Consider the following 27106-nt stretch of genomic DNA (forward strand, 5'->3'; position numbering starts at 1 on the left):
CGAAAGGAAGGATCGAAACGGTCAACAGGCCGAACTAGCCAGTTTCGTTGCCGCGGATACACTAGGCTACCACGTTAGAGGCAAGTTCATTGCCAGAGAGAGAGTTGTATGCCGATTAAAAAGAAAGATCTTTCGACTGCGGAAACATACGTTTACCAACTCAGTTGCGCGCGCTTCCGACACTTTTTGCTCTTGCATAAAGAATTTATCTGTCGCGAAACACGTGAAGACTGTTCACGATCGTTCGATGCTTCGTACGCGGCTGAGTGCTGACAACGACGATGATTCTCGAAAGGGAATGTTGCACTGACCTGCACGAACGAAAAAGGCTGCGTGTACGAAAGGATGTTGATATGTAATAAGGAAGTCGGTATTGCCTTTAGTTTCGTATCTTAGTTAACGAATTGCTTTACATAAAATTCCTTGTACGCTATGACCGCATCGAAATAGATATACGTTTAATTGATTTATTTGTTTGATGATTTTCAGTCGATTATTTCGAGCGAATTGTTTGATCGATTCGGCGGTACACTCGTTCTTTATCGTTTCGTTACTTCACACTGACAATGTTGTAGCTTCTTAACGATCTTTCGATTTGGAAAGTTTTTGGGAAAGAGATTGTCGAGTTGAGTTTTGCTCGTAGCACGTCCAAATTCTTCCTCTCTTTAGCTACCTATTGAATTTGAATTGAATGAAGCTGTTGCTGCTAATTAAGAAATTAATAAGCCGCTACTGTAAATTTACTCTCGTTAGAGAAAGTGGAATGTATTAATCACGACCGTTGAGTAGGTGATTTCTGTTGTGATCGATTGTTCGATTAATTATGTCCGTATTCAAAGTTTTAAGCGCCTCAACTGAAGCCGATCATATATATTTTTAGTTTCTATAATTATAATTTTCATATATTATATATATTATATTATATTTTAATAAATTGCGGAAATTTATACAATGAACGAGTATTTTATATGAGCGATTAAATGTATTAGACAATAATTAACGGTGCTGTTTGATGAACTAATATAAACACAATAGACAAACACGATAAATTGAAGGATAAGAAAGGTGGACTGTAATGTATTGGTTCCTAATTTATAATTCTATTTTCGATCATGTTCGATTCCGTATTTCCAGCGTCTATCATCTTGTCATTCTTCTGATTGGTATTAATATATTTGAATCTTTAAGAATTTTTTTAACTAATCATATTTTCATAAATAAAATTTGGATCAGATAAAACTTCGTGATTTCGTTTGATTGCGATATTCATTTTTTGTAACCAAATAGTACTGTGGATCAGTTAGGTTATATTCACGCGATTATTCGCTGAAAGTTAGAGTTACTGTGTACTAAACAAACAGAATTTAACATGAATGAAGTTTTGAATAGCAATTTTGATGCTGTGTATCCACGGATAGAGAATGCTATAAACAATGCAGCTTTCATTGCGATAGATGCTGAAATGTCAGGTATACATTCGGAGAGAGATTTGAAAAATAGGTTAGGTTTACTCAGGATCGAAAGGTTATCTTAATATTAATTGTACTTCTTTTCGTACTAATCTTTTCTGTATTTCAGTTTATTTGATACTCTCAATGATCGTTACATATCATGGAAGAGAAACATTCAGCAATTCGTAATTGTACAATTTGGCATTACAACTTTTTATCGTGTTCCCTATGAGAATGCCTATAAAGCGGACAGCTTTAGTTTTTACTTGTTTCCTAGATCTATACCATCAAAAAATAGACAATTGTCGTGGGAAGTGGAAGCGATAGATTTCCTTTATAAACATGGCTTCGACTTTAATAAAGTATGCTCTCAGAATACAATTGGAGTAAAATGTTTGTATGTTCGCTTAGGCAAATTTTTTAACTTAGCAGTATCAAATCTGTCATAGAAATATCAATATATTTTTTAGTTCATATGCGAAGGTATTTCGTACATTGACGAAATAGATGAGAAGTTACTGCACGATCACATAGAGCAAAGCGATGTAGAAAATTATTTATCACTTTTATCCTACGACGAAGAAGAAAATTTCAAAGAGTGCAAGAGCAAGGTTTGCGAATGGATTTCTAATAAGTTAGAAACTGCACCGTTAAAGTTGGAAGTTATCACTCCTATGGTACAATATGTATTACATAAAGACTTAAGGAATAATTACAACAATATTTGGACTACAATAGACTATAAATCAGTACGTATGTAATATTATTTCTCTTTGGATACTAATGAAACATTATATAAGATCGTCTGTTTTTCAGATAGATGTTATGAAAATATCGAATAATGCAGAGGATGATTTGTTCAAGAAGGATAATTTGAAAGAAGTACTGCTAGATATGTATTTAGGTTTTTCCAAAGTATTTAAACTTTTGGCCTCTAGTAAGAAAACGATAATAGGGCACAATATACTTTTGGATTTAATGTTCATGCATCAACAATTCTATAAGCCACTACCAGGTATTAAACGAATACATATTAACAATAATTGATAAATCATATAATTCTAATTTGTATGTATTTTAGATTCATACAAAGAATTCAAAAGTAATATACATACATTATTTCCACAAATATATGACACAAAATTCTTAAGTTTTGAGTTGCGAAAATTATATAGTAAAGATGAAGGTAAAGAATATTAAATTAAATTGTAGACCAATAATGTATCTGTATAAACAGGAGAACATGTTTTTTTTTTTTTAAGTAAACTGGAAAATAAATTCATTGAATATTTTGTACGAATATTTTACAACTAATGGACGAATTACAACTTATAATTCACCAGAGATTATCTTTAATGAAGAATTTTCACGTAATTTAATTTTATGATGACTTGTTAAACCCTATTGTATTACATGACACCTTTTTCTCATTTCAAACTATATTGTAGATAAAAAGAATTATCATAGCGCTGGGTGGGATTCTTACTTTTGTGGATATGTATTTGTGAAAATGGCACATATATTTTGTGTAAAGAAATTTGGGACGTATGCTTCATATTCATATAATATTTACATTGTAACATATGATAATATAGATTAATCGATCATGAATAATGTTTATTATCTTTAGGGGTTTAGAAGAAAGGACAGCGTCCCATTCTGAGTTAATGAGCAGTGTAAAAGATTTTATAAATTCTATAAATATAACAAGAGGCACTGAAGTGCATATGGTGGGAAAAATATATTTTTTCATAACTACAAAATACATAAGATAATACTTTAATTGTACTATAAACATTTCAGAAACTCGATGGAGAAGATCCAGTGTTATCGAGACCAGAATGGCTTCATGTTAAGTTGAAGTCACCATCTCTAGATATTAAGCAGGTATTCTCAAACATGAAATTGTATTTGAAGGCTGTACTTCCAACATTGTTTTGATCAGTAACGACTTTTTTTCAGTTGGTGGAGAAATTCTCATCTTATGGTTCAGTGGATGTAATGCCTTTTGCTCGGAGACGCGTTTTAGTAGCTGTCTCAAGCCACAATACGTAAGTATAGTTTTTGAACTTATCAACAGTGCGTCTTATCGTTACATAAGACAAAAACATTTCACAAAAGATTTTTAATCTCGATCCGTAATACAATAAATGTCCTATTTCCGTCACTCTTTGGAGTTAGTAACAAACGGAACAAGACGACCGACAGTCCGCAAATGATAAAGTACGAATCTACGTAAGTACTTTTAGGTAATCAGCTTATTTAGCTTGAAACAAATTTAAACCTCGTTGTCGTCCAGCATAAATATCTTCACGGTTGGCCGTCAAACTGACACAAGACAAGCTCCCAGAAACTCGTATTTCACGTTTTACACATCACGGTATTCAGGTTAGCAAAACAATGAGGTGAGATTAAAGGAAAGGGGCAAATACGGTGAATCCGTGGAAAACTCGTGACATGCGAGATTTTCGTTGATATTAATTCTTTCGGTCGTCTTTCATTTTTCCGTTATATTTTCTCTCACGCATTAAGCAAATATAATTAGGTATTAAGTACGCAGTTGGTATTTTAGTATGAAGCTGCTTCGAAGTAAGGTGCCGGAACTATTTTGGATCTTATCCAAGGGCAACCACGTATACTCATCATTGCACTTACAAAGTGTGATATCGATGCACGTGATTTTATATGACGTAACCGTATTTTCGTTTTGCCAAAATTTGTCCTAGTTAATTTACTCTTAATATTTTAGCCGCGTATTGTCTTGTGTGATTTTGGATGCGAACATTATATATAGTTCTCCTCGACGAAGCAACGATCGAAAGACGTTTGCTTCAAGGTTCGAATAAATACGTACCATCAAAAGCATAAAATCTTGTCTTTCTTGCTACGCTGTTAAAACGTAACGAGACCGATATAGCATTACTCGGAAACGGATTAATTATAATCGTACGTCTTGTCAGCAGAGCATCAGCAGCAAAACTATAAATATCAGTGGGAAAGGTGAACGACCTAAGATCCCTTAAAGATAGTACGGATCTCATTGAAGTTCTTATATCAAATTATAATTTGACATACATTACGCTCTTCTGAATACAAAGATATATTTTTAAAAATAATATTACACAAACTCTAATTTCGCTCGATTAATATACCGAATACTCTGTATTTCATTGTATGTATAAAGTCAAAATTACATTTGCTGTTTCAGAACATCGCTTGATTTTCAACGTGAATATGGTATAACGTATATAACTTGTTGACAAGTAGTTAATACAACAACGTGATCGATGAATCTTATTTCATGCGAGTATCGAGTTGTTCTAACTCCCTCTTCCTTGCGGTTTATTTCTCCGGCCGGATCGATTGATCAATCGATCGTGTTTTCTTAATTCAGACAGCTTGAAATCACAAACCACCATCAGCATCGATATCAAATCCATTAGAAGCCCGTTTACTTTTCGTTCGCCAAGCTATCGGAACAACGAGCACTTATGCATATAAATGAGCATAGCTGTCGGAAAATCACTGCACCCTACCGTTTTAAACCCGATCTCGTCCTAACGTTTATTGTTCCACCTACCACTTGGTAGCGATTCCCTATGGAATTCATTAAGCGAACGTTGTAGTATTCCGATTGCTTTGGCGGAAAATGGTTTGCTTAACTGTCTCCTAATTATACTATTAATAGGATATATAATATATTCAAGTGTATAATATATACAGATAAACAAAAGATACGCGTCGTAAAATAAGGATAGATACAAATATTCTGTAATGTGAAATGTGGAATTTTTTAAATTTTTTATCTGCAATATCCATACACGTAAAATATATACGCGTAATCGGAAAATCGAAGGACATTTGAGAAACGATAAAAGCAAATCGCTTGGAACCGCGAAACAATAACTTTGTACGCTAAATGAAATCATTCAACCCATAGAACTCGTCATCGGGGATGCACGCGAATCAGCTGACTTCATCAAGCTCGAATTAGATCGAAATGAATTATGTAGTGCTTCGCTATCAAGTATTGCATTTCACGAGCACGATGCATTTTCTTTCGAAGCGTTAAGCGTTCGACACAATTCACTCGCGTTAGATTTTCCTTGCCGCTGGCATTTTTCCAAGCGTTCCCGCGTGTCTGTGTATCATTCCTACTGGACAACTTTTGTATCGGCGCGTGCATCGCATTATTACAGTTAAATGATTCAATGACCGTCGTTGTTCAATAAGTTTGATCGCGTAATTCCTGATAATCGTACAAATCTTTTAGTCGATTTTCGCAGAAAAAAATTACTTTAGCAAATTGTAAATCGTTTGAGTTTAACTTTGCCATTTTCCATTGTACCACGAATGCCAAATAATATTCATCTATTTCGTTGTAAAAAAAAAAAAAACTTTATCCCATAATACTGTTCGATATGATGAATTTCTATTTTTACATTTTTTATTATTCATTTTTAGTACGAGAGATTCTTTACAAGTTCCTTTATAAATCTTTTAACAGTAATCTACTAAAGCGTGTCTCGTTCAAGTAACACAATGGTTAAATGTATAAAAGGAATATCGATCAGATAGTGGAAAATTGAATTGCACAAGATTTAGCAAGCATTTATTTGTTGATTTTATTAATGTTATTAATAAAATAGTAACCCAAGCTTGCCTTGTAACGCGCGTCGATCAGGCCAGGTTGCTCAACGTAATCGATATGACATTATTTTTACCCATGTATTATTAATGTATTATAAATCGTGGTCGCTTGAAAAATTCTGTTGCAGCGCGTTGGAGATATTGCGGCGATTCAAGAGCAGCGAGGAATTACAGGTGACACGGTACAACCGCATAAAACACGCCAAGGCCATGACCATTTTTTTGTGGTACGTTTTTGCAAAATTTCCCATTTCTCGTGCTTCTCTATATTCTCATACTACACATATCTATACATTATTATTAGAACGTAGAATTTTGCAGGCGAATTTAACGTAGAAGTAGATAGGAAGCCTATAGAATTTTAATAATTTATAATTTATTGCTCGTGAATTATCAGAGTCACGAATTCAATTTACCCACGATTCTTTATATATGCGATGTTCCTTAATTAGAACGTAATTGTCGAAGGCCAGGATTGGTTATTAATATCCTTGCTGTACTAAACTGTACGGAACATCTCAGATTTCAATCATTTCGATTCTGAAATAATTTACAAATAATCGTACTCTTTAAACTCAAATATTGTTACATAGTTATTTCATAAGAAAAAAATCTTCAAGTACAATGATTCATCCTATCGGAGGAAGACGGACAAGACCCACGGGTTCGTCCTGCGATATATCGTTAAACGGTTGGTTGGCTGTCACGCGTGACCATTTTGGGAATTGCACTAATTCGGCGAGGTTCTGCGCGAGCCCCTCGATGACACGATCACGATTGAAATTCGGTCTCGACACCGGCGAGCCCTAAATTTGATCGCCGTGTTTCAGCTTAAACGAGGCTGTCCGCGTTACGTCAAACAAATTAATGGCCCTTCCACAGGCCTGTGCGCCACCGCAGAATCTCTAATTAGCACGAAGATTGCCGTAGATGCATAAGTGGAGATCACGGTGCCAATTGTTGCGAAGCTGGGCCCTCGCGACGCCCATCGCATCGTTACTCGATGTTGAAACTGTAAAATTGTCGAATTCAATGCGGCTCTCAATGTCTATCGAGATGATTTCGAAACGAGCGTTATATAACGATTCGTCATGGATCGCGTATTAATCGTACGGTTTTACGTTTGATTACGAATTTATGCAACCGATTAAGAATTTATGCTACTGATGAATTTCGAGCGAAACGATCGACACCGCGTTGATCGTTCATGATGGGATGAAATCATATGGGACGAGGACCATTTCTATCTTTGATACCTTTATATTTAGCCAGTCGATATTTCTCTAAAAATCAATGTCCAGGTTTTTTATATTTTCTCAGCTTTCGAGCTTTTAAAGATATTTTTACATTCCATAACTGTTTTTAGCTTTTTAACTATGAGAAGTCGAACGAGATCGAGACGATTTTGATTAAAACTATTGATAAATGTAGCGTATCTATATAACTATTAGGAACTAATTATTTTTAATTGCAGGAGCGGAGCTGTTCTGTCCGGAGGTATTCTTGCCTGGATGTTAAAAAATATTTCTAAAACGTATATCAAACAGTAATAATAACAACGAGAAACAATCCTTTTCTATGTATAATCCCTTATGCATATTGATAATGGGCAACGTTACAAAAGTAAACCCCAGTAACGAAACGATAGTTCCAATTGATTTTCGTATGGTAGGAGATACAGAGTAAAAATTCAATTTTATTTTTCTACGCGATCCATCTGTATATCAAATAATTATGTACACGTGTTCGAAGATAATGTCTTTAATATATCTTTTTATATTAAGAAACTGGCCAAATTATTCAGTCATTTGGCATCGTTTTTTAGTTGTCCTTGTATTTAGACAACGAGTCTTACTATACAAAGCGAACAGCGCAATGTTACAAATCGTACGCTATATAGTTATCTGAAACTTACTTTATGAAACCATGTAACTATATAACGAAAGCAAAGTGAATTAATGAAACGAGCATTATACGTAAGAAACAAAATCATAGTTTTCCGTGCGGATGGGACTGCAATTCATAGATCAAGTACTACCAAGAAAACAGCATTTCAATACGTTCATTGATTACACCACGATTCTCTTGCATAAGAATCTATATAAGAGATCATGAAAGAAGAAATGAAAATAAGCATCGTAAAAATGAGAAAGTAAAACAAGCTTCGATTGGATTTCCAACTGGCCGGCCAACCCAGAAAGAGTGCCTCCGTCTCTGTCTTCCTTTCTTACGCTCGTACGCGACCACCAGCCGCAAAATCTATTTAAATGTTAGATCGAAATCGCGAGTGGAATCTTTGCGTGAGCTGTTATTATTATTTCTCGTTCTGGTTTGTCGACGTTCCGGGCCAGAGCTCGTTTTCGTCAAGGAACCTATTCACCGTTGTGCCAAACCTCCGTGCACTCGCGAAAAATCCAATTATCCCTGGCTTTGTTGCGAACCATTGCAATTTCGATCGGTCGTATTTTCTTCTTTTTTTATTCACACACACACACACACACACATACACACATACATAAGCGCGCGCGTCGTTAGATATTTGGAAAGTTCTTCGATTATGCTTTCTCTCAGTGTGTTGCACTCTTTTACCTTTTTTTTACAAGTAGAATGTTGCTCGAATATAGTTAAACATAACGTTTATCGTTGCTACGCACCGACCGATTTAGGCTTGGAAATTCTTAAAAGAGTCGGATATTGTAAAGAAAATGAAGATGTACGTATTGGCAATATTCGAGTGGTTATGTACGATTCTCGCACTATTAAACGAAAACAAAGGGCAAAGAGTAACACGTGACAGGTTGTATCGTAAATTTCGTTGCAGTCTTGGCAAATGGTCTGACATTCATACTCTAGAACAACGACTTGTTACTATCAAACGACGTTCAATCGTGTGTGTGGACTTCTTAAGCAAGCGGTAACGTAGGTAACATTCAACAAAATCTTACAGAGAATAGTTTTTAATTGTATTTATTATATTGAATTATTCTTCGCAGAATGAAGACGGATAAGCAGGACGAACCAGATGATATCGATCCTCCTAACGACAAGGTATCATAGTACGGAACGAGACGATGTTCTCGTTGCGAACTCGTTGCTGTTACTCGCGGACCACTTTGTGCTACTTTGTGCTTATCTTGAAATCCTGATGGCCAAGGAAGAGACCAAACGTTCCCCGATATTTCAAAAGTTTTCTCTGGCCGCCACCCAAGGCTAAATCACTCGAAATAACGCAGTAGCAATTTGTGTAGGCGTGCTGCCGGACGGTCAGCCTGGTCACACTGGTGTCCGGTGGCAGGTGGAGCAGCTTTCGAGATGGATCTCACGCTCTGTCTCTTTGGGTTCTACTTCGATCGGTTAAACGACGAACATAAAGGTCGCGAGCGCCAGCAAAGAGGTCTATGGAACTGGGTTAACCAAATTCGCTATTTTCTCGTCTCATCGGGTACAATTTGTATTCGGATCATCCTTAGACTACTTGGATGTTCCTTCGCATCCTCTTGGGAATCTACGTTGATTACTAACCGTCGTTTTTCACCAGACAAATGGAAACTTAACTCATTGGTCGTTAAGGTAATTTCCTTCTTACCGTTGCTCTTCTTTTGCTAGGTGCATTCGTCTAGTACATGGAAGAGGTGAAAGGTGAGGGCGTGTGATAGATAGAAGACGACTATTTGGTAACCTTGAGCGATCGACCGATTCTACCGAGGCTATAGCACGTACACTTCTCTCAGTATAATTCCTAGTTCTTAATCTACGGATTTTTTTCTAAAACGAGAAGCTAATCGTCAAGATGAATTGTAAATTTCACTAGCCACTGAATCTTTTTGTATATTTGATCTAAACCGACAGGGTAATCGTGGATCTCATCTAATCGTGGATAATCATGGAGTCGCAAATTGTGATCCTGATTTTACAGAAGAATCAATAAAAAAAAAAAGAACAAAAAAAAAAAGGCTTGAAAGAAAATCTGGATAGTCGGTGACGAGGACCTACTTCGTAACTCGTGCACAAAGTGGAAAACGGTATCACGTGGCTGCCCAAAAATACGTCGAGAGGTGACTCGATTCGATCGCCTTCACCTATCGGTCCGGCCAGGACGAGAGGCGAGTCGGTCGGACCGTTGAACGCACTGCCAGCAAAAAGAAGAGACGATTGAAAATACCCACACGTCGGCGTTCTGGTCTCACGGTTTCGAAATCACTCGTGCAGCCGAGAATCGTAGCGTTTCACGGGAGCACGGTGTGGGCCAGGCTGCGCTTTTGCTTTGGCATGGACCGAGCACCTGTCGCGCGTCGCCGACGGTGGAAATAGCCGTTTTCGACGGGGAGAAACGCGCGCCTGCGCTGACACAGAGTAACGCGATTATGTGGGTGCGCCGAGATTAATTGCTTCCACCGATTACCGAAATAATTGTAAATCGTCTGCGTTCACATCGATAACATCGGTGTAATTAAGCTCTGTTCTCGAAACGCAACGAACGAAGGTCTCGTTGATTCGGCTCTTTAAAGAACGTTGATCTTTATCCTATACAAATGGCAGGGAAATTGCAGGGAAATGGATGTTTCTTTGTAGAAGGAAATTGGTAGAAGATTGTTTTCTTTTGTCCAAGAAAATTGAAAATTTCGTGCGGGAATATTGGTCCCTAGTGTCGCTTTAATTGTTTAAAGTTTGTTTGAGAAATCTCGGATACTTTGCTTCTATCTGTATAATTGTAAAAGCTAGAGATTAAACTGTAAGAGAGGAAGCGAGATTAACGGATGGACGACTGGTGGAAATTATCGAATATAAAGAATATTGCTCTCGAAATGTCACAGATAAGGGAAATGGACGATGAGATGGATTGAAGAGGTTCGATTGAAGTGGCGGAAGTACGAAAATCATCTTTCTCCGACGGAGGGGTACTAGAGGTCCCAGCAGCTTCTTGTTCGAAACCTCTCTAGGACTATTTTTGTCCATAAGCTGAATAGCGGAAATAGCCTAGCCTAGCCCCTGGCCTAGAGCGTAGGCTTGACCGGCCATAATAGCGCCTCTTTCAAGGATATATCGTGACGTCACGATTTCTTTAGAGACAAAAGTCAGACGTCAGTGATCACCTAAATGACGTTTACTCTTTCGATTATGAAATTTCACATGTTAATAAATTAGACAGGTCTATATTATTTTCTTCTGAAATAAATGAAAATGAAAATTTCTTTAGAGTTATAATTATCTTACGGGTTAAACGCGATCGTATACGTTTCTCTTCAAATTCTAATGGTACGCGAATTTGTTACGTTTGTATAGGATAAAGACAAGTATCGTATTAGACACCTTGGGGCGCGTTGTCTCGTCTCAGGATGGCAGACGTAACGTCTTCTCCGATCAAACCAACACAAAAATAATCTAACGTTTTACAGAAGCATGGAATTATAAATACTTCTGAGCACATTCGTCTTGTTTAAATAGACTTTGCTTCGTTCGGACCGTCAATGAACATTTTTAATCTTTTACACGCTTTAAACAAAATCGTCGAACGTATAATGTCCATTCCTTCGTTCATCCTCCATTTTTATTCCTTAAATAATCACATTTTCTAATTTTTTAATCATCTCTGCGAAATATGTTACGTAATTATTTTAATGCAAATCAATCTCGATACTCTCAAAGATGGAATCTAATAAAGAGAAATTTCTTTTATTACAGAACACTAAGTGCTGTAGTAATTACACCTAGACATCCCGACGCCGTTCATCCTTCGAAATATAAAATTGCCTATTTTCCTGTATACAATTGTCCACCTCCTAATGTCATCGTGAATGATCGTTGCACAGAACGAACGACGAAACTGGACGACTACACTTTCAAAGGTAAGCCGAACAAAAATATTGAGACAGAACTCGAGTTTCTGGCAATTTAATCTTTTTTCGAGTCGAGACAACAGTTGTTCCGTTTCACGACGCTCGTTAGATGCTGCGTCGACACAGATCCACTCGCATAGTCACAATGAAGATGCTTTATATCGCATTTGTAATATTACTAGCTATTTATATAAACTTTCATAATTGTCTATGAATAGTTCCAGTGCCTTGATGAGAATAGTAAGCGCAGCACAGGTTGTAAAACTTACAGCTTGCTTTCTACAGAATTAATAGAAAATTAAGAACAAGATTCAACGAGATAGAAATTGTTAATATTGGCGCGATTTCTTAATCGGATAATTATAATAGAATATAATAGATATTATAATAAAATATAATAGAAGATGCAACGGCTCTGTTGATATGAATTCTTGGTTATCGATGTAGCGTATCTTAAAGCGGATATTCTTCGTAGAAAATCGCTGATAGTTTGCATTAATAACACAATCGTTATTTTATGTCTCGTAAAGTTCGCGAGTAAACAAAACAATTAACTAACGTATCATTCGACGAATTATACCGGACTTAAGTGCACATGCACCTAGCGTACCATGGCCTTCTTGCGAACAAATTTCGTGCAACGTTTTCGGTTTGTCTTTGCACGAGCCATCGGCTTTATAGCACCGTTCTACGACACAGCGTCGTACGCAGTTTCAATTTTCAGAAGAGTTTCATTAAATTCGACCGTTTGTAACATTCAAAGTTTCCAATTTCTTGAACTTTCCAACGTCCAAACATCAGACCTTCGCGTTTCCAAGCGCCAGACTGAAATTTTCAAGTCGTCAAGCGTACCATTCGGACGTGAAAGTTTTCAAATATCTCGACTTCTAAGCTTTCGAGTTGAAATTTCCCGATTCACATTTCTAGATAAACATTTTTTTTTTTTTAATGAAATATCATGCCAAAGAAGCGGCGCGATCGAAAGCGGCCGGCGCGTTCGCAGTGGACGCGAGGATGGCGAGAGTGTCGCGGCAGCTGGTGCGTACGCTTGATAATCCACGCGCACCCTTGACGCCCGGCGTCCCGTCCACGCTCTCAAGTCCGACCTCGGTGTATCCTTGCGACTATTTTCGCGCGTAACACGTTTCGACATGATAGATGAGAGTTTTCTGCGTTTCCTCCACGTCGCCTTTGCTCGAAACCTGCCAAAGATTCTCGTTCGTACTAGTGGCAGGGAACGTCGAATAATTTAGGACCGCGGACAATACCTGTCGTTTTGCTACCGTTTCGCCCTCCGTCGTCTCGTACGCTCCGTCGCTTTATCCTCGTGCTGTGAACGCTTGCCAGCGCCAATTTTTGCGCTGTTCGAATCTTACTACTTTCGATTCTTCTATACGGCGAACGAGATATTAAAATAGTATTAAAACCCTTTAACAGGTCGATACTTTGAAAATACGCGTACGACTATTTACGACACGTTTCCCACACGTTGGATCATGCGTATCGTGTATTTTATATTTCGAATTACCGCATACCGAGAGAAGAGGAAATAATATTAGGTCGTTCGAAAAGTTTCTTTCGTTTTACGAGGAAATAATAGACGCGCAACATCTTCTTGTTTTATATCATTTTGTTTTGTCGGGATAAACACCGTGACATTTCACAGACTTGGTTTCACGTTTGTACGAAGGTGCACCGTTGTAAAAAGCACGTTTGCAAAAGAGAGACGTTTTTCTTTTAGGACAACCTAATACTTGCGAATGTGCAAAAGCTGTAGGCAAACTTTTTGTAAAAGCTGTTACTATTAATCGTATAAAATAATTAAACGTGAAACGCGTGGATGTCTTTGATACTTTGTCGATCATAAAACGCTATTAAAGGTTAAATGATAGATGGGTGAATAGGATTAAGGACAGATACGGGTTTCTCCAGGCGCCGCGTGTTTGATTGCAGACAGATTTCTTACCGGATGTAAAAATAGATACCCGGTGCTTTCGTTCAGCCGTAAACACGTGTAATGAAAGGCAGGCTTCGCCGTGACCCTTTTCCTTCCTTTCTCTTCTTTCTTTTTTGCTTCCTCTTGTTTTATATTTCCCTTTTTTCCTTAACCTTTACGCTCCTCTTTTTCTCGCTTTTTTTATTGCACACGGAACAACCGTTTTTTTTTTCTACTTTCACCTTTCCGATAGAAAGATCAATCGTCGAGTAGAATGGAAATTGGCGAAAGACGATGATCCGTAGAATTTATGAAAAATAAATCTCTGTAACAACGAGTTCGAGTACCTACGTAATGTCCTTCTATAAACGTAATCTCTGACTCCTCGCCAGCCGTAGTTACGTCGGTTTCGTCCGTTTCTTCTTCCCTTTCTCTGTTTTGCTTTTCCTGTGTCGGTCATATGGAATTCGTCACAATGTCAGAGACCCTCTGCACGGTCGCTTTTTCCTTACTCCGTGACGAGAGACGATAGAAAGAAAGGTATCTTGTAACGTTACTTAAATAAAAATGCGTGGAAGTGAAATGTTCGGAGACGCTCGGAATCAGATATCGAAACATCATTTTTTAAATTCTTTTTTTACATTTTTCTGTAGAGAAAAAGTCTCTACTTTTTTTTATTAACATCTTTTTAATACTCCTTTTTTCCCCGCTTTATCGTTATTTTTATCTTTTTCCTCCTCGTTTTTTTCGAACCTATCTTTTCTCCTATACATTCTTTCGAATATTTCTTTGAAAAAAAAAAAAAAAAAAATGACACTTCTCAACAGCATTTTTCCTAAAATATCGAAAGAACGATCGACCTCCGCGATACTTTTTTTCCTCGAACCGATCTCGCGTGGAAACCGCTGTCCTTCGAACTATCCGACCTCAGAGGTAAAAAGGAAAAAGGAGGGAACTCCTATCGCGGAACAGGGTTGCGTGCATAAATTTCATGCGTTATTTATACTGGATTTTCCTTGAGAGCGAGCAATATTTCCTTCCCCTTTGTCGCATCCCTCGCGCGATCCATCAACGTCTCGCGGCAACGAAACGGTTCCGCTTCTACAGCTCGCGTCGCGGATTTCCAATCAGACGTCCGATGCAAACGTCCACGACTACTTTCACGATGTCGTCAGTCACTATCGACGTATAAACAATCGCGTGCCATTTATTTATAACCGTTGCACGTGTCGTCGTGGATCGAATTGAAGCAAACGTACGATAGTGTAGGTTTGCTGGCAACGATCTAGCGCGAGGATGGCCCGCTGCTCGCGAATAATCGCAAAATTAAGTTGCTGGCATCGGACGAGATCCCTCGAAAAATCTTCTTCTTAAGCCGAGAGATTTCAACCTAAGCGAAGAATTCGCATTTGATTCGAATTTTTTCGTTGATTTTAAACGCGAAGGATCACTGAATTTCTATTTAATACATTTGACATTTTTATCTTTTTTTGAGCAAACATCGATATTTAATCGAATATCGTTTTACCAATCGAAGATCGTCTGCATTTAGATTTTTAAACATGACAGGATCTTCGGCTCGTTGATTCATCGCCTCTTGGATATGATCATTTACCTTCTCACCGATCGTTTGCTTCTTGCACAATGCGTATATTTGCTACGACGAATATCGATCAAAAGTAAAATCAGTTTTCTTCCACGATCTTTTAACGTTTGCGACTCTACGAAGTCTTTCTGCTTAACAGAAACGACCAAGAAAAAAAAAAGAGAAAAATCTTCTGCACTGAACGATTCACGAAGCTGAAAACTATTTCAAGGTTTTGACTTGCTACCAAAGCAAACGTAATACTTTGCCGCGAAACCAGCCCAAAGTACTTCACCAACCTACTTCATCCGTACCATCGAAATAAGCCATCGCCATTGTCTGGGATCTCTCGGCCGCAAATCTTCGAACCTGTAAATTTCCCTCTTTCGATTTCAACGAAAACACACGACCGTATACAGGGAACAATTATATCAACGGAGCAAGTTTCGGGAGAATTTGAGGGCAAAACGAAATACGGCGGCCATCAAAATTTCCCTACGGATTCTCCTCTCTCAGCTGCACGCGTCCATACGCAGGACGAATTATACCAACAGTTTGACAGAGTCTGCGACAATTTGAAGAGGACGAACGCGCAGGAAATTTGGCCGCGTTAGGAACAAAGAACGAGCGATAGATGATCCAACGATAGGTATGTCATTAGGGAATCGTGGTGACAGCCGCTATTATACTGTCGGTGATGTTTGCACGTTGTCGCGGATGCCAACTATCGGCACTCCGCGACTATATGTACAGATGTCGGACTATATTTGGGACGTTGAGCTACGGTTACTTCACTGGCCCAGTTGGCCGTTGATCGGACCCCGTACGTATTTTTAGTTTAGGTCGTAAGCACCTCTAACGCGACGAGGATCTTCTCCGCGCAGCAAATTACTCTTCTGACTGCGACGTTGTACGCGGTCAGGTAGGTAATGAACGCGTTTCTACGTTGCCATGGGCCAGGCCTGACTGCCGTCTTTATTATTAGAATGCCAATGTTACTCGTACAAGATTTTACATAAGCGGCACCGATATTTCGCCGCGTTAACCCTGAAAGTAGACTAGCGGACGAAAGGCACGAGGATAGAGAGGAAGAAGAAAAGAGGATAGCGGCCGATCGCGCTTTGATTCGCCGCTGTCACGGACCGCTTGACAGACACGACGACGACGACGGCGACGACGACTCCGCGTCCCAAACTTCCGACCGGAAAGAATGCGTCGCCGTGACGCAACGACACGAGCCAAAGACCCGTTGTTGTTCTTCGACTGCGTGCGTATGTACGCGGTGTGCCGGTACTTCGTTTACTTCGAACCGGTCAGCCGATAAACAATTTCTTATACGTGTACAGGGAATCCACTGTTATTGGTGGTACAATGATGGAGGAGTAGTCGATTCTACGTGAAAAAATAAATAAAAAATATAGAAGAAATTCTTCTTATTCGAGGCTTTGTTATCGAGAAAATTGGATTGGAAAATTTCTCTGATATATGTAAAGTTGAATACCTAGTTGCCGATTGGATACGCGTGATCAATACCTGGATACTTCTCTACTCCAGTCCGAAATTAGCAGAGTAGCGAGCATACTTGAGAAATTTTCAAACTCCATTTTCTCCAGAGCGGAGCGTTATGTGAAAAAATCTTATTCTGTATTTTCGATTGGGTTCTTTCACGGAGAATTGCCCTTTGCCGGTTGTACGATCGATAGAGGGACACCCTGTGTACTATTTGCGATAAAGTATCACGCGTGGAATCATGTTTGTCGGAACGAAATTGTAATCAGTTGCTACGTAAACGAATTACTCACAATTGGACTTCCTTCGAGAACGTATCTCGACCTATCACGGTTTGACAAGTAACGAAATTCGATATCGATATATTTACATCTCTGAGAACAGATACTGTTCTACTCAATGCTTCCAATTTCTATCAAGAACTAGCAGTAAACAGGTCTCGTTGTTATTCTTATAAATGATGTGACGAAGTGTACTTCAACGATTTCTTGCCCTTGCTCGGCTCCAACCACGCAAACCTGCAACGCGTATATCCATCAACGTGCACATCCTCCTCTGTTGCCATCAAACTCTAATAAAGAAGCCTAAATTACCAGCAAAGAGGCTAATCGCCATTAAAATTCATTAAACGAAATTCCAAATTCTTCCTGGTATCGTACGTCCAAAAATTTCTGGAAAAAGGACTCGCGGGACAAAATGTACACCCCTTTGCTCTTTACGATAAATTCGGTTCTTGTAAAATTAGAGAATTACCGATACATCGTTCGGTCTGTTACAAAATACACAAACCAGCCGAACGTTAACCGATCTACAAATCAAGTAGACGTAGAGTGGCTAGAGCAAGTATTGGCACATACCCTTATTTTCTAATGAAGTAGTACGATTCAGTTTCACAGTAGGGAAATTTTAGTAGCCGTTTAAAAGTACCGCTAAACGATACGTGATTTAATATACCTCGGCCGAGGTATATTAGAACGTAAATGTTACAACAACGTTGCGCCGATACTGTTTATAGCCACCGTAAATCGACAAACGTTCGCCTGTCTTTTCTTAACCATCGCGACAAAATTCGGAAGAGAAGTTTCACCGAAGAACGAACCATAGATCAGTAATACGTTCGTTTTCCAGGAAGCTGCACGATTTATATCCTTCGATTATATACAGAATCGTAAATCATTCTCGGGAATGTTTGCAAGCAGAGTCCAGCTCGCCATCCTCCATCATCCGTCCGGTCGACAATCTCGCTTGATGTTATCGTCGAAGCATTCGTCAACCGGCAAAATTTCTCGCTTCCTTGTTAAAAAGTGAACGTACCCAGGCTTTTTGGTTTTGTATTTTTAGCAAGCGACGCGCAGGATAATACGAAATTAGACCAGGCGGCCTTTGTACGAGCCGCGTTATTAGTTGTTCGCGGGAGAACGAGGCGCGTGTGTTACTCTGTCCGCTGTCCCTGGCGGGCATTATTGTTGCCAGAATCCAGAATAGACGTAACTCGCGCGCTCTACCCCTCCCGTAACCCCTATCTGTCATCCAAAGTCTCAACTTTGATCCTCCCGATGCCTCGCTTGTAAATCTTCAGGGACCGTGCGTCTCGCGTTCCACGTGATTTGTTGGCTGACCGAACCGAACGGTTCGGCTCCGTTGTTTCTTCTGCTTTCCCTTGCGTCAGATCCTCACCTGCTGTACGAGTATTCTCGATGATTCAGATTATTTTCTTATTTCACGGTTCCTCGAGTGCATTTTTCGTTGCTGACCGCTTTAGGAAGATCGCAAGTGGCAGCTTCGCTTGCACGCCCGAACTGACGTTATCGCTGAGATTTTAGTAGTTAGAAGCAAAAGTACGGAAATGATAAATTTGACAACGAGCCATACGAAGTTTCGCAAGTAAACTTTATCGTTCGCGAGTTATTTGATTAACGTAGACTTGATCGAACGTTCGGCAGACGTTGAAGAATACCATCGGTGAAGAGCAATGAAAAGACGATCGATTTAAGATGCTCCGTGTCGAATGCCTTCCGTGAAATTCAGAAACGAGAAGGTCTGGTTTAACCAAGCAATTGCCAAGTTATAAACCTGACAGTTCTCATCGACAGTTCCAACGTCAGTCTCTTCTTGATAACATTGAAATTTTAATTAACGGAGGAATCGATTAATCGGACCTTCGATCGATTGGGAATTTGAGAACGGTCCCTCGGTAAGAAATATCGGGTAGCAAAGACGATGGCTGGGAGAAAAAATATCGCGGTGGAAATTCGTGATAATCGACAGACCTAAAATTTCAATGAACGAGCGGAAGTATCGTTTGTTGTGCCATTCGACAAGGTAGATACGAGAGAATTTAGCACAGAGTTTCGTTTAAATTTCTGGTTGCGCGAGCACGTTTGTTTTTCTTTAGCCACGCAGATGTCAAATACACTCGAGATTTTATTGCAGATTACGTCTCAACTTTTCGCTAATAGAAATAACGTGTTTCTCCTTATTGTTGGAAGATTCATTTCGGGGCAGATCCTATGGATCATCCGATGCCTGACGTCCGATGTCATCGTAGATGTTTAGCACGTCATTTATAAAAACGTTCATAAATAAAATCGGACTTGTCGAGTTTCAGGCAACTAGCGCGTGTCCCACGCTATTTCCAGGGTCTGCTCGATGAGATTCACGCTAACGTGGACTATCAAAGCTTTCGAAACACATGTTCCACTTAATGGAACCTCGTTAGGGGCAGAGCCCGATGGAGGCATTAAACCCGAATCGTAAACGCGAATACGTTGAATCTCTAGAGATCGAAATTGGTAGACGCTATTAACTGGCGACTGAGTTAGGTTGTTTAATTTACATTAATAAACAGTGGTAAATGTTATTATAGAAGAGGAAGTTACAGAAAAAAATAAAAATCGTTTTTCTGATTTTCTTATTACCTCGTGGCTAGAAAGAAGTATTTTGGAAATTTAGAAATTTAGAAACAGAAGTTGAAAATAGCCGGAGAAGAGAATAACCTGATAAATTCGAAGATACGAATTTTTTGAAAATACACGAAAATAAATCTACAATGTTGATTAAGACGAATTAATATTAAACCGCGTACTTAATGTCATCGGTATTTGTTAAATTCAAATGAAAAAATATGTATTTTTAACGTGGAATTGATTGGCAACGTATAAAGACGCGTGTAAAACAGAATATGTGGATTTTTTCATTGAGATTCCAAATAAAGAAAACGCTACGTTATTGTGAAAAGTATCGTTCGTACAGAAAAATTTAAATACGTCACAATTAGAAAGAAACGGATCGATGATATTCGTGGAAAGTTTCGAACAGCGAAAGAGAAAAGGGAAAAACGAAGATTCGCGCGAAAATGTCCCGAAACGTCGGTACGCTGTTCGACGTTTACGTAACGCTTTATGTTTTACCTAAAAATAAAGCCATGCTTTAAACCGCGGCTTCGTGTAAGCGACGAAATAACGATGTCTATTTTTGTTGGTTATAATGAGAGAATACCGACTGCTCGTGTACCTTTTACGAGACTCGACTGATTGGCGTATAGTTCTATCGATGATACGTACATCCAACGCCAAACTTCCGTTGTTTCGTAAAAGCCACGGATGTACATCGTGCTACGGAAGCTTAAATTGCTGGTGAAATGCAATTGACACGCGATATTCTGCACGCGATTGATTCATTAGTCGGTAGTTTTATAATAAATTCTCTTCCACGCGAAATTTCCATTTTTACGCGAGAAGGCGATTTTTTACGATTTCGCGTTTGCTTCGATATAGGATACTTATCTTGGTCAATCGCTCGTAACTTATTACACATGATTCGTTCGATTTATAAATATTCAAGTATATCTCTTGGAAATTAGGTTTTGAGTAGGAGATTAAAGGGGATAAGTGGTTAATACGAAAGAAATAATATGTACATGATTCGCTTAGAGAAGACATTAGGATCATCTCGAAATTGTCTGGGAAATTTGTTAGAATATTATCGCATAATTTTATCTATGCGATAATAAAAAGTTGACGAAATAAACGATCGAAAAATACAGGAACTACGTATATTCAAGGCCCATAGATTTTCATGCTCTCTTTTACCTTCTTTAATCCGCCAGAAGAAAGCGTCCGATTCAAAGTGGTTCCTGAAAGAGAAGCATTTTTAGATCATCCTGTATATCCAGAATTAACTAGAATTAACTGATCTGCATGGCAAAGGGACGATCCGATCCGCAGGTTAATCACCTTCTTCGGTATCCTTTACACGGTGTTCGTTAGCCATATAGTATGCTGCAATCAACGAAGTAGGTAGAAACACTCGAGGAACTACGACCTTCCAGAACTCTTTCCGAAATCCCTGACCGTCCTCGCGGTCGACCTCGTCTCTTTGTTCACTCGGAGGACGCGACATTTCCCATCGATCACCGCTATCTCCCCGGAATCGAGTTTGCGTTTCGATCTGTTCTACGTTTAGCCCGGCACCGTGCGTAGTTTATTTCTGATCGGCCGGTAATATATTTATTTCCGATTTTCGGCGCGATGCGCGCGATCGAAGGCCCTCGCCTCGATCAGCTGGCCTGGATGGAACGGATTTAACGCGTACCAAGTTTTCATGGACGACGAACGCTACGCGAGTCGAGCACGACGCGCTCATATATTAAAATGTATTTAGAATCCGCGCAAGAAGCAGAACGTTGACCGTTGCGCGGCTCTTCTCTTCCTTCTTCTTCGCCCTCGGCCCCCATCCGTTGCTTCGCGCACTTCGGCCCTCCTCCTCTTAGGCCTCGTTCACATTAGTCAAGTTACTCGACTTTGGATTCAAGTCACCTGGCTGTCGATCTGTTTCGTTTACTCGACGCTTCAGCGTCCTTTGGATTAATTAAACGTCGTCTGATACCATAAGCAACCCAATTTCGAGCGTCTAAAACGGTGTCGAGGATGACAGTAAATAAATAAATAAATGACAGTAAAGGTTGTGGTAGCATAGAGTACGAAGAAGGATAATAGTACAGAGTATGAACGTGTCAGGACGAAAGAAACTATGAGCGAATGGTTAAAAGTTCGGGAATACACCTAAGGAACTGGTATTTCCTTTAAATGGAAGATCGAAAAGGATGGAGAAGTCGGATCGAAAGAAAACTCGTCTCTCTTTCGTGCGGGTGAAGCAACTTGAAATTTATTTTATTCGGCTGGAGTTAAAGAGAAGAAACCTAAGTAATATGAACCAGACTTTATACTCGAAACGCCGTCGCGTGGGCGGCTAATGCTTCTTTTCTGCTCCTATCTATGAATAATGTTGCTGGTACGCGAACCTTACTGCATGGGAATGTAGGATCGAAGAAGCAGAATCTCGAACCGAGGGATTTGTGGGGTTAGACGCAACACCGTTTTAGCTTCGTAGCTCCTTCAATCTTTTCGGTAGAAATTCCACTTTTCGTCTTATAATTTGTCTTCCTATTGCGATATTTTTGAATATTATAACAGAATAATATACCATTGTTAGATTTATATACGTTGGATGTTTGAAACTATTAGAAAGTTTTATTCGCCGATATAATGTCGCAACGAAATTGCGACATTCTAGTCACGCAATTTAATTAGGAATTCAATGCTTCGACTAAGTACGAAAGACGTATTACCTACGTCGGGTAAATTTGGATCGGTATAGCTTATTTCTTACTAAGCTGACATAATCCTGCACGTGAAGATAAATGTGATGTATGTGCAGGAACTCGGCAAACAACAACTATATTCGCAGACATATCGTTTCTACGAAAACTGAAGTCAATTAAAAATGACATGCCTCTAATCTACGTCAGCAAGCAAGTCGTTTCTTGAAGCTACATGTACGTCGTGGTCAAAGGGTGAATAAAGTCCATTTCAATTAAACCTTAAACGAACGGCCTATGATTGACAGCCGGGTCTACGTATTCTCTACCGTCCTTGAGAAGATTCAGAGTATTTATTTGACGATGGTCGTGGGTGAACGAAATGGACGATTCGGTGGATGGAAAATTTGGCGGAATGGCGACAAGGACGTTGAACGTTGGCGAGCGATTTCCGATTGGAAGAGGTTCCGGAGCGGCAGAAGTCGGTCGGCTTGTCGAGACAACGAAATTAGTGTGGAACAATTACAGAAACGAAAATGGCACGATCTTATTTTAGGTTCGCCGCGTATTGGACCATAATTACATAACCAGCCGCGGTTCCTACGAGAGGGAACGGAGCAAGGTTCGCCAATCGTTGCTCGCGTCCTTTGCCCGTGGAACATGATCGATCCATCGTCGTGTTCGACCCTTGATTGCCCCGAACGTTGCTAATCACCGGCGAGATAATAAATGCCCCGCGATGTTACCCATCGGTTGGGGGTCGCAGTCGATGGATTGTCTTCGAGGCTCTAGCTGATATCGCATTTGGACATACGCCAACCACCTATTTTCGATCTTGAGAAAAACGCGTACCTTGAACGTTTCTAATAAGAGCATTGTGTATCGGGCAACTGGCTGATCGTTTGTTAAAACCTGGATCTTACGTGGGTCCTCCACTCAGACGATAAGTGGAATCTGATGGATCCCGATCAGGATCACACGCGCAAATCGTGAATCGGAATTTTTGGAAACAGAAATCCTTGATTCGCGTTAATGTGGATGTCGCGGAGCAGAAACATGCGCGAAGTTAGTCGGAAATTAATTATTCTGCTTCGTACGCGACGAATATAATGAAATGGAAATGATGAAATTTCAGGGTTATCCGAAAATACTGATAGAACATGGTGATCTTAAAAAGTTCGAATCTGCCGCTTACGGGACCTTGAGTTGCTTCGACGTAATTCTATTTGAGGTCATTGAATTCTTCTGTCTTACATCATATTTAAAAAAGAGGCACCCCGAACCTGGCTATGAAACCATCTTAAAAAGAAGGAAGGAACAGCGATACCATCGGTATTCCACCTTGAAGAAAACCAGTATCTTTATTATTGCTCTATGAAACAATGAACACGTACATACGATTTCAAGCTACGCTTATTCTGATATTTTCTACGCACAGATCGCAAGCGGAAGCACGAACGTAATTTATTGCAAATCTACACGGGGGGAAATCTACACGAAGCGATCGCTTCTAAGTGGTAAAGTTCAACGCGAAGAATTTTCGCAATGGCGGCCGTGGTGTTCCGGTACCGGAAGTCGCTGGAGCGAACTACCACCTGGAGTGGTAGCCTTTCGCGTAACTCTGGCGACACAAATTTACGGCTGGTAAGTAGCAGGTACGGCGAGCTGGTTTCCGAACCCAAGCGTGTGCCGGTGAAATTCGAAGGTTAAATGGAAAAAACTGCGACGAGAAGCGAACCGGGAGGCTGTGCGGCGGCCGCCGGGACCACTGGCTTCCGGCCAGAGTTTTCCCTCGTTCGGTGTCTCGCCGCCAGGTAGCGACGCCTACGGACTATTTAAAGGAATTTCGGCGAGGTTCGTCGCTTCGTTTCGTTGAGCAGCGCAGGCGTTGCCCTTTGAATGTTTGTTTGTTTTCGCCCTCGACCACCCTTCATGTAAAGAGGAAAGCAAAGGAACCAGAGGAAAGCGCGCGTTCTCACGGTACGATGTTCAGGGAGGAGTAGCAAGTCTGTAATCGGGATCGTCGCATCAACGGGGAGAGACAGGCCTCGCAAAAGTTCGCCGCAGTGTGACACACTCGCCGCCTTCTCTTTCGCTTACTTTACCAGTTTTCACGGTACTCTTCTACGCACTGTCCGTCGTACAACGCGAAAGAAACGCGCGGCCGATCGTAGAATCGCAAAGTGCGACCGGGACCCAGCCGCACCGGTGCCGGTTTCCTTCGAGAAATCGATTCGGTGAGGAAACAACAGCCCGGAGCCAAGCACAAGAAGACGAAGCATTGGTAAGTCTGCTTGCCGCGCGAGTACAACCAACAGGTGAACACAGGAGGTTTCCCAGATATTCATAGTGTTTTTGTGACGACGATACATGTACACAGTGTGATACGAAAATCGACTGAATCGATAGAAAAGAAAACGACGATCGGACGAGATCAGTGTTGTGTGACCGAAAAAAGCCGAAAGGGACTTAGCCGTGAGGGAGGCCGTGAATCGTTCTATTGTGGATCTCTTAACGAACAGCGTGAAAGATCGTACGCTGTTTTTCGTCGATGTCCGATGCTTCTCGAAAGAGATATGTGTGTTTGGTCGAATCGACGTACTCGATATGCTCCGTTCGGTGTACAGTGACAAAGATCTCGAAAGGGTCTTCGACTTGAACTTGGAAATTCGAGGGGATTTCGTTCCGATAAAATCTATTTCGAAATTGTGGAAAATTCGATGGAATACGTTCGAGGATTAGGACCGCGCGAAGAATTTGATAAGTCAGTACTCGTAGATAGGATCGTACGAGAGGGATAAATTTAGGAACAATTTCTGCGCGGGTGAAGATACCGAAAGTTTCGAAAGGCGATCGTTCGTCATGTTATACGCTCGATTTCATGTTGTCATAGATATTTAGTGACGTATATGAAATCGGCGTCCAGCGAATGTTGCTTATTCGAAAGTGTATCACTAGCCTAAGTAGCCAGCCAAACTAACATAGCCTATGTTACTTCATCGAAGACGTGTCGATGTGAAGCTCACGTTACATACAAACACGACCTCTACTTGTTTGCCAACAAACGTACTACATTTCCTATCTTTATAGCTCGTCCACCGTGTTGCATCTCATCTTCAAATAGAAACTGTTCTGCCACACCGCCAACCATCCCCAATATTATATCATCGTCGATCTATTACCTAACACAATTATGCTATTAACATATAAGCCTGTTTTAATTCAAATGATTCATCCTGTTTGCTCCGTCCTTACGTACATCTTCGTAACTGCTAGAATCAGAACAAATTAAACCAATAACAGTTTCATTAATCCAAGAGTTAAGAAACTGCAATTAAGCCAGTCTCTTCGTAAAATCGAAATTATTTGAAAGTAGAGGTTAGCATATCGTAGAAAATTTGGCAAAAAATCGTTCTTGACAGAGGCGAGAAGAAAACGGAAGGAAACAGGCGAAAGAAAATAAGAACAGGGATAGAATTTGGTAGATAAGAAGAGGGATTCGATGCGTAGAACAGGGACAGGGGTAGCTGCTGAGATAGAGACGAACGTAGCGGCTAAGGATGGGAGGGGTAGGGAAATCAGTGGCTGCTGGCCATCTCTGCCAAAATAATTAGGAAGTCGTCGTCAGAGACGTGCTAAAATGGTCCGCTGGGGCGCGCGCGATTTGGCCGGTTAGTCGCGTCCCGGGCGTTCGAGCGAGCTGATCGTCCGGACGGTGTTTCGGACCGGTTCCCAAGTGTTCCGCAGTCCTGTTCGACCAACCGTCTGTCCTCTTCGTCCGTTCATTTTGGCGCGCGACTTTCTTTCAAGTCATTTCCAATCGCGACTTTTGATCATGGTCGTTGCTTGTTCAGGTTTCTTCTAGCCACAGGACGATCGAACGCATCAGCGTCAAAAGGATTGGTTGATAGGATTCCTTGAATATCTTTGTACGTTCGAATTGTAGAATTTTTAATCGAAACAGTAAGAGAGAGAGAGAGAGAGAGAGAGAGAGAGAGAGAGAGAGAGAGAGAGAGAGAGAGAGAGAAAGGGGGAAAGGAGTTGAAATCCGACGTCGAGGACTCGTTGGAATTTTTTTTTTTCTTATCGTGTAAGATCAGGGGTTTCGGTTGTGGAACTTGTTCGGGTGAATAGGATTACAGGTCGAGTTCCGGAGACGCGGAGTCTGCCCGGTGACTGATTCCAACGGCCGTAACCCCGATCGAGTCTCCCGGCTAGTCACCGCTCTTCCATTCACACTTAAGTTTAGCGCTAACCTTGGCTTCGGCGTTTGCTGCACTGGCTGTGCGACCTTTGCACTCCATCCGAGTTTTAAGTCTCCGCGACGTTGACCTTGAGCGTGCGACGATCCAATGACTTTCGGAAACTCGTCGTCCATACTAGCTTCGCGTGTGTTTCTTCCTATTAACGCGTCGTTTTAATAATCACAAACAAACAGAATTGTTTCTTGAAATTGTTTTGCTTCTTTTCTTCTTTTTGTTGGTATTTGAATCTACGTGTGTATATATTATGTATGAATATATGTATTCAAACGCATAT

The 27106-nt window shown here is 40.2% G+C and overlaps 2 protein-coding genes and 2 long non-coding RNA genes across 6 annotated transcripts in view; 2 read left to right on the plus strand and 2 right to left on the minus strand.

Moving 5' to 3' along the window:
* Positions 1–643: 643 nt before the first annotated feature.
* On the plus strand, positions 644–7800 carry LOC139995474 (pre-piRNA 3'-exonuclease trimmer). Its single transcript, XM_072019012.1, has 12 exons — positions 644–1500; positions 1579–1813; positions 1922–2200; positions 2268–2466; positions 2533–2637; positions 2714–2821; positions 2900–2996; positions 3082–3181; positions 3255–3338; positions 3414–3502; positions 6230–6328; positions 7576–7800. The coding sequence occupies exons 1-12, from the start codon at positions 1370–1372 to the stop codon at positions 7649–7651; spliced, it is 1602 nt and encodes a 533-aa protein (XP_071875113.1). The 5' UTR covers positions 644–1369; the 3' UTR covers positions 7652–7800.
* A 4177-nt stretch (positions 7801–11977) lies between these two features.
* On the minus strand, positions 11978–13817 carry LOC139995486 (uncharacterized). The gene is made up of 2 exons (XR_011801978.1): positions 13207–13817; positions 11978–13140 (listed from the first exon to the last, which is right to left on the minus strand). It is a non-coding gene; the product is annotated as an uncharacterized lncRNA (long non-coding RNA).
* A 3058-nt stretch (positions 13818–16875) lies between these two features.
* Positions 16876–19818, minus strand: LOC139995637 (uncharacterized). Its single transcript, XR_011802025.1, has 2 exons — positions 17293–19818; positions 16876–17256 (listed from the first exon to the last, which is right to left on the minus strand). It is a non-coding gene; the product is annotated as an uncharacterized lncRNA (long non-coding RNA).
* A 4600-nt stretch (positions 19819–24418) lies between these two features.
* Positions 24419–27106, plus strand: part of Serca (ATPase sarcoplasmic/endoplasmic reticulum Ca2+ transporting SERCA) — a 56141-nt gene continuing 53453 nt past the window's right edge. For 2 of the 3 annotated variants that reach the window (XM_072018999.1, XM_072019002.1), the window contains exon 1: positions 26261–26496. The gene's annotated coding sequence lies outside the window, so the exon portion shown is untranslated. Of the gene's footprint in view, positions 24852–26260; positions 26497–27106 lie in introns of those variants that run through there. The other variant, XM_072019000.1, reaches the window with a different exon arrangement.

This window comes from Bombus fervidus, chromosome 16 (assembly GCF_041682495.2).
Source record: "Bombus fervidus isolate BK054 chromosome 16, iyBomFerv1, whole genome shotgun sequence".
Lineage (NCBI taxonomy): Eukaryota > Metazoa > Arthropoda > Insecta > Hymenoptera > Apidae > Bombus > Bombus fervidus.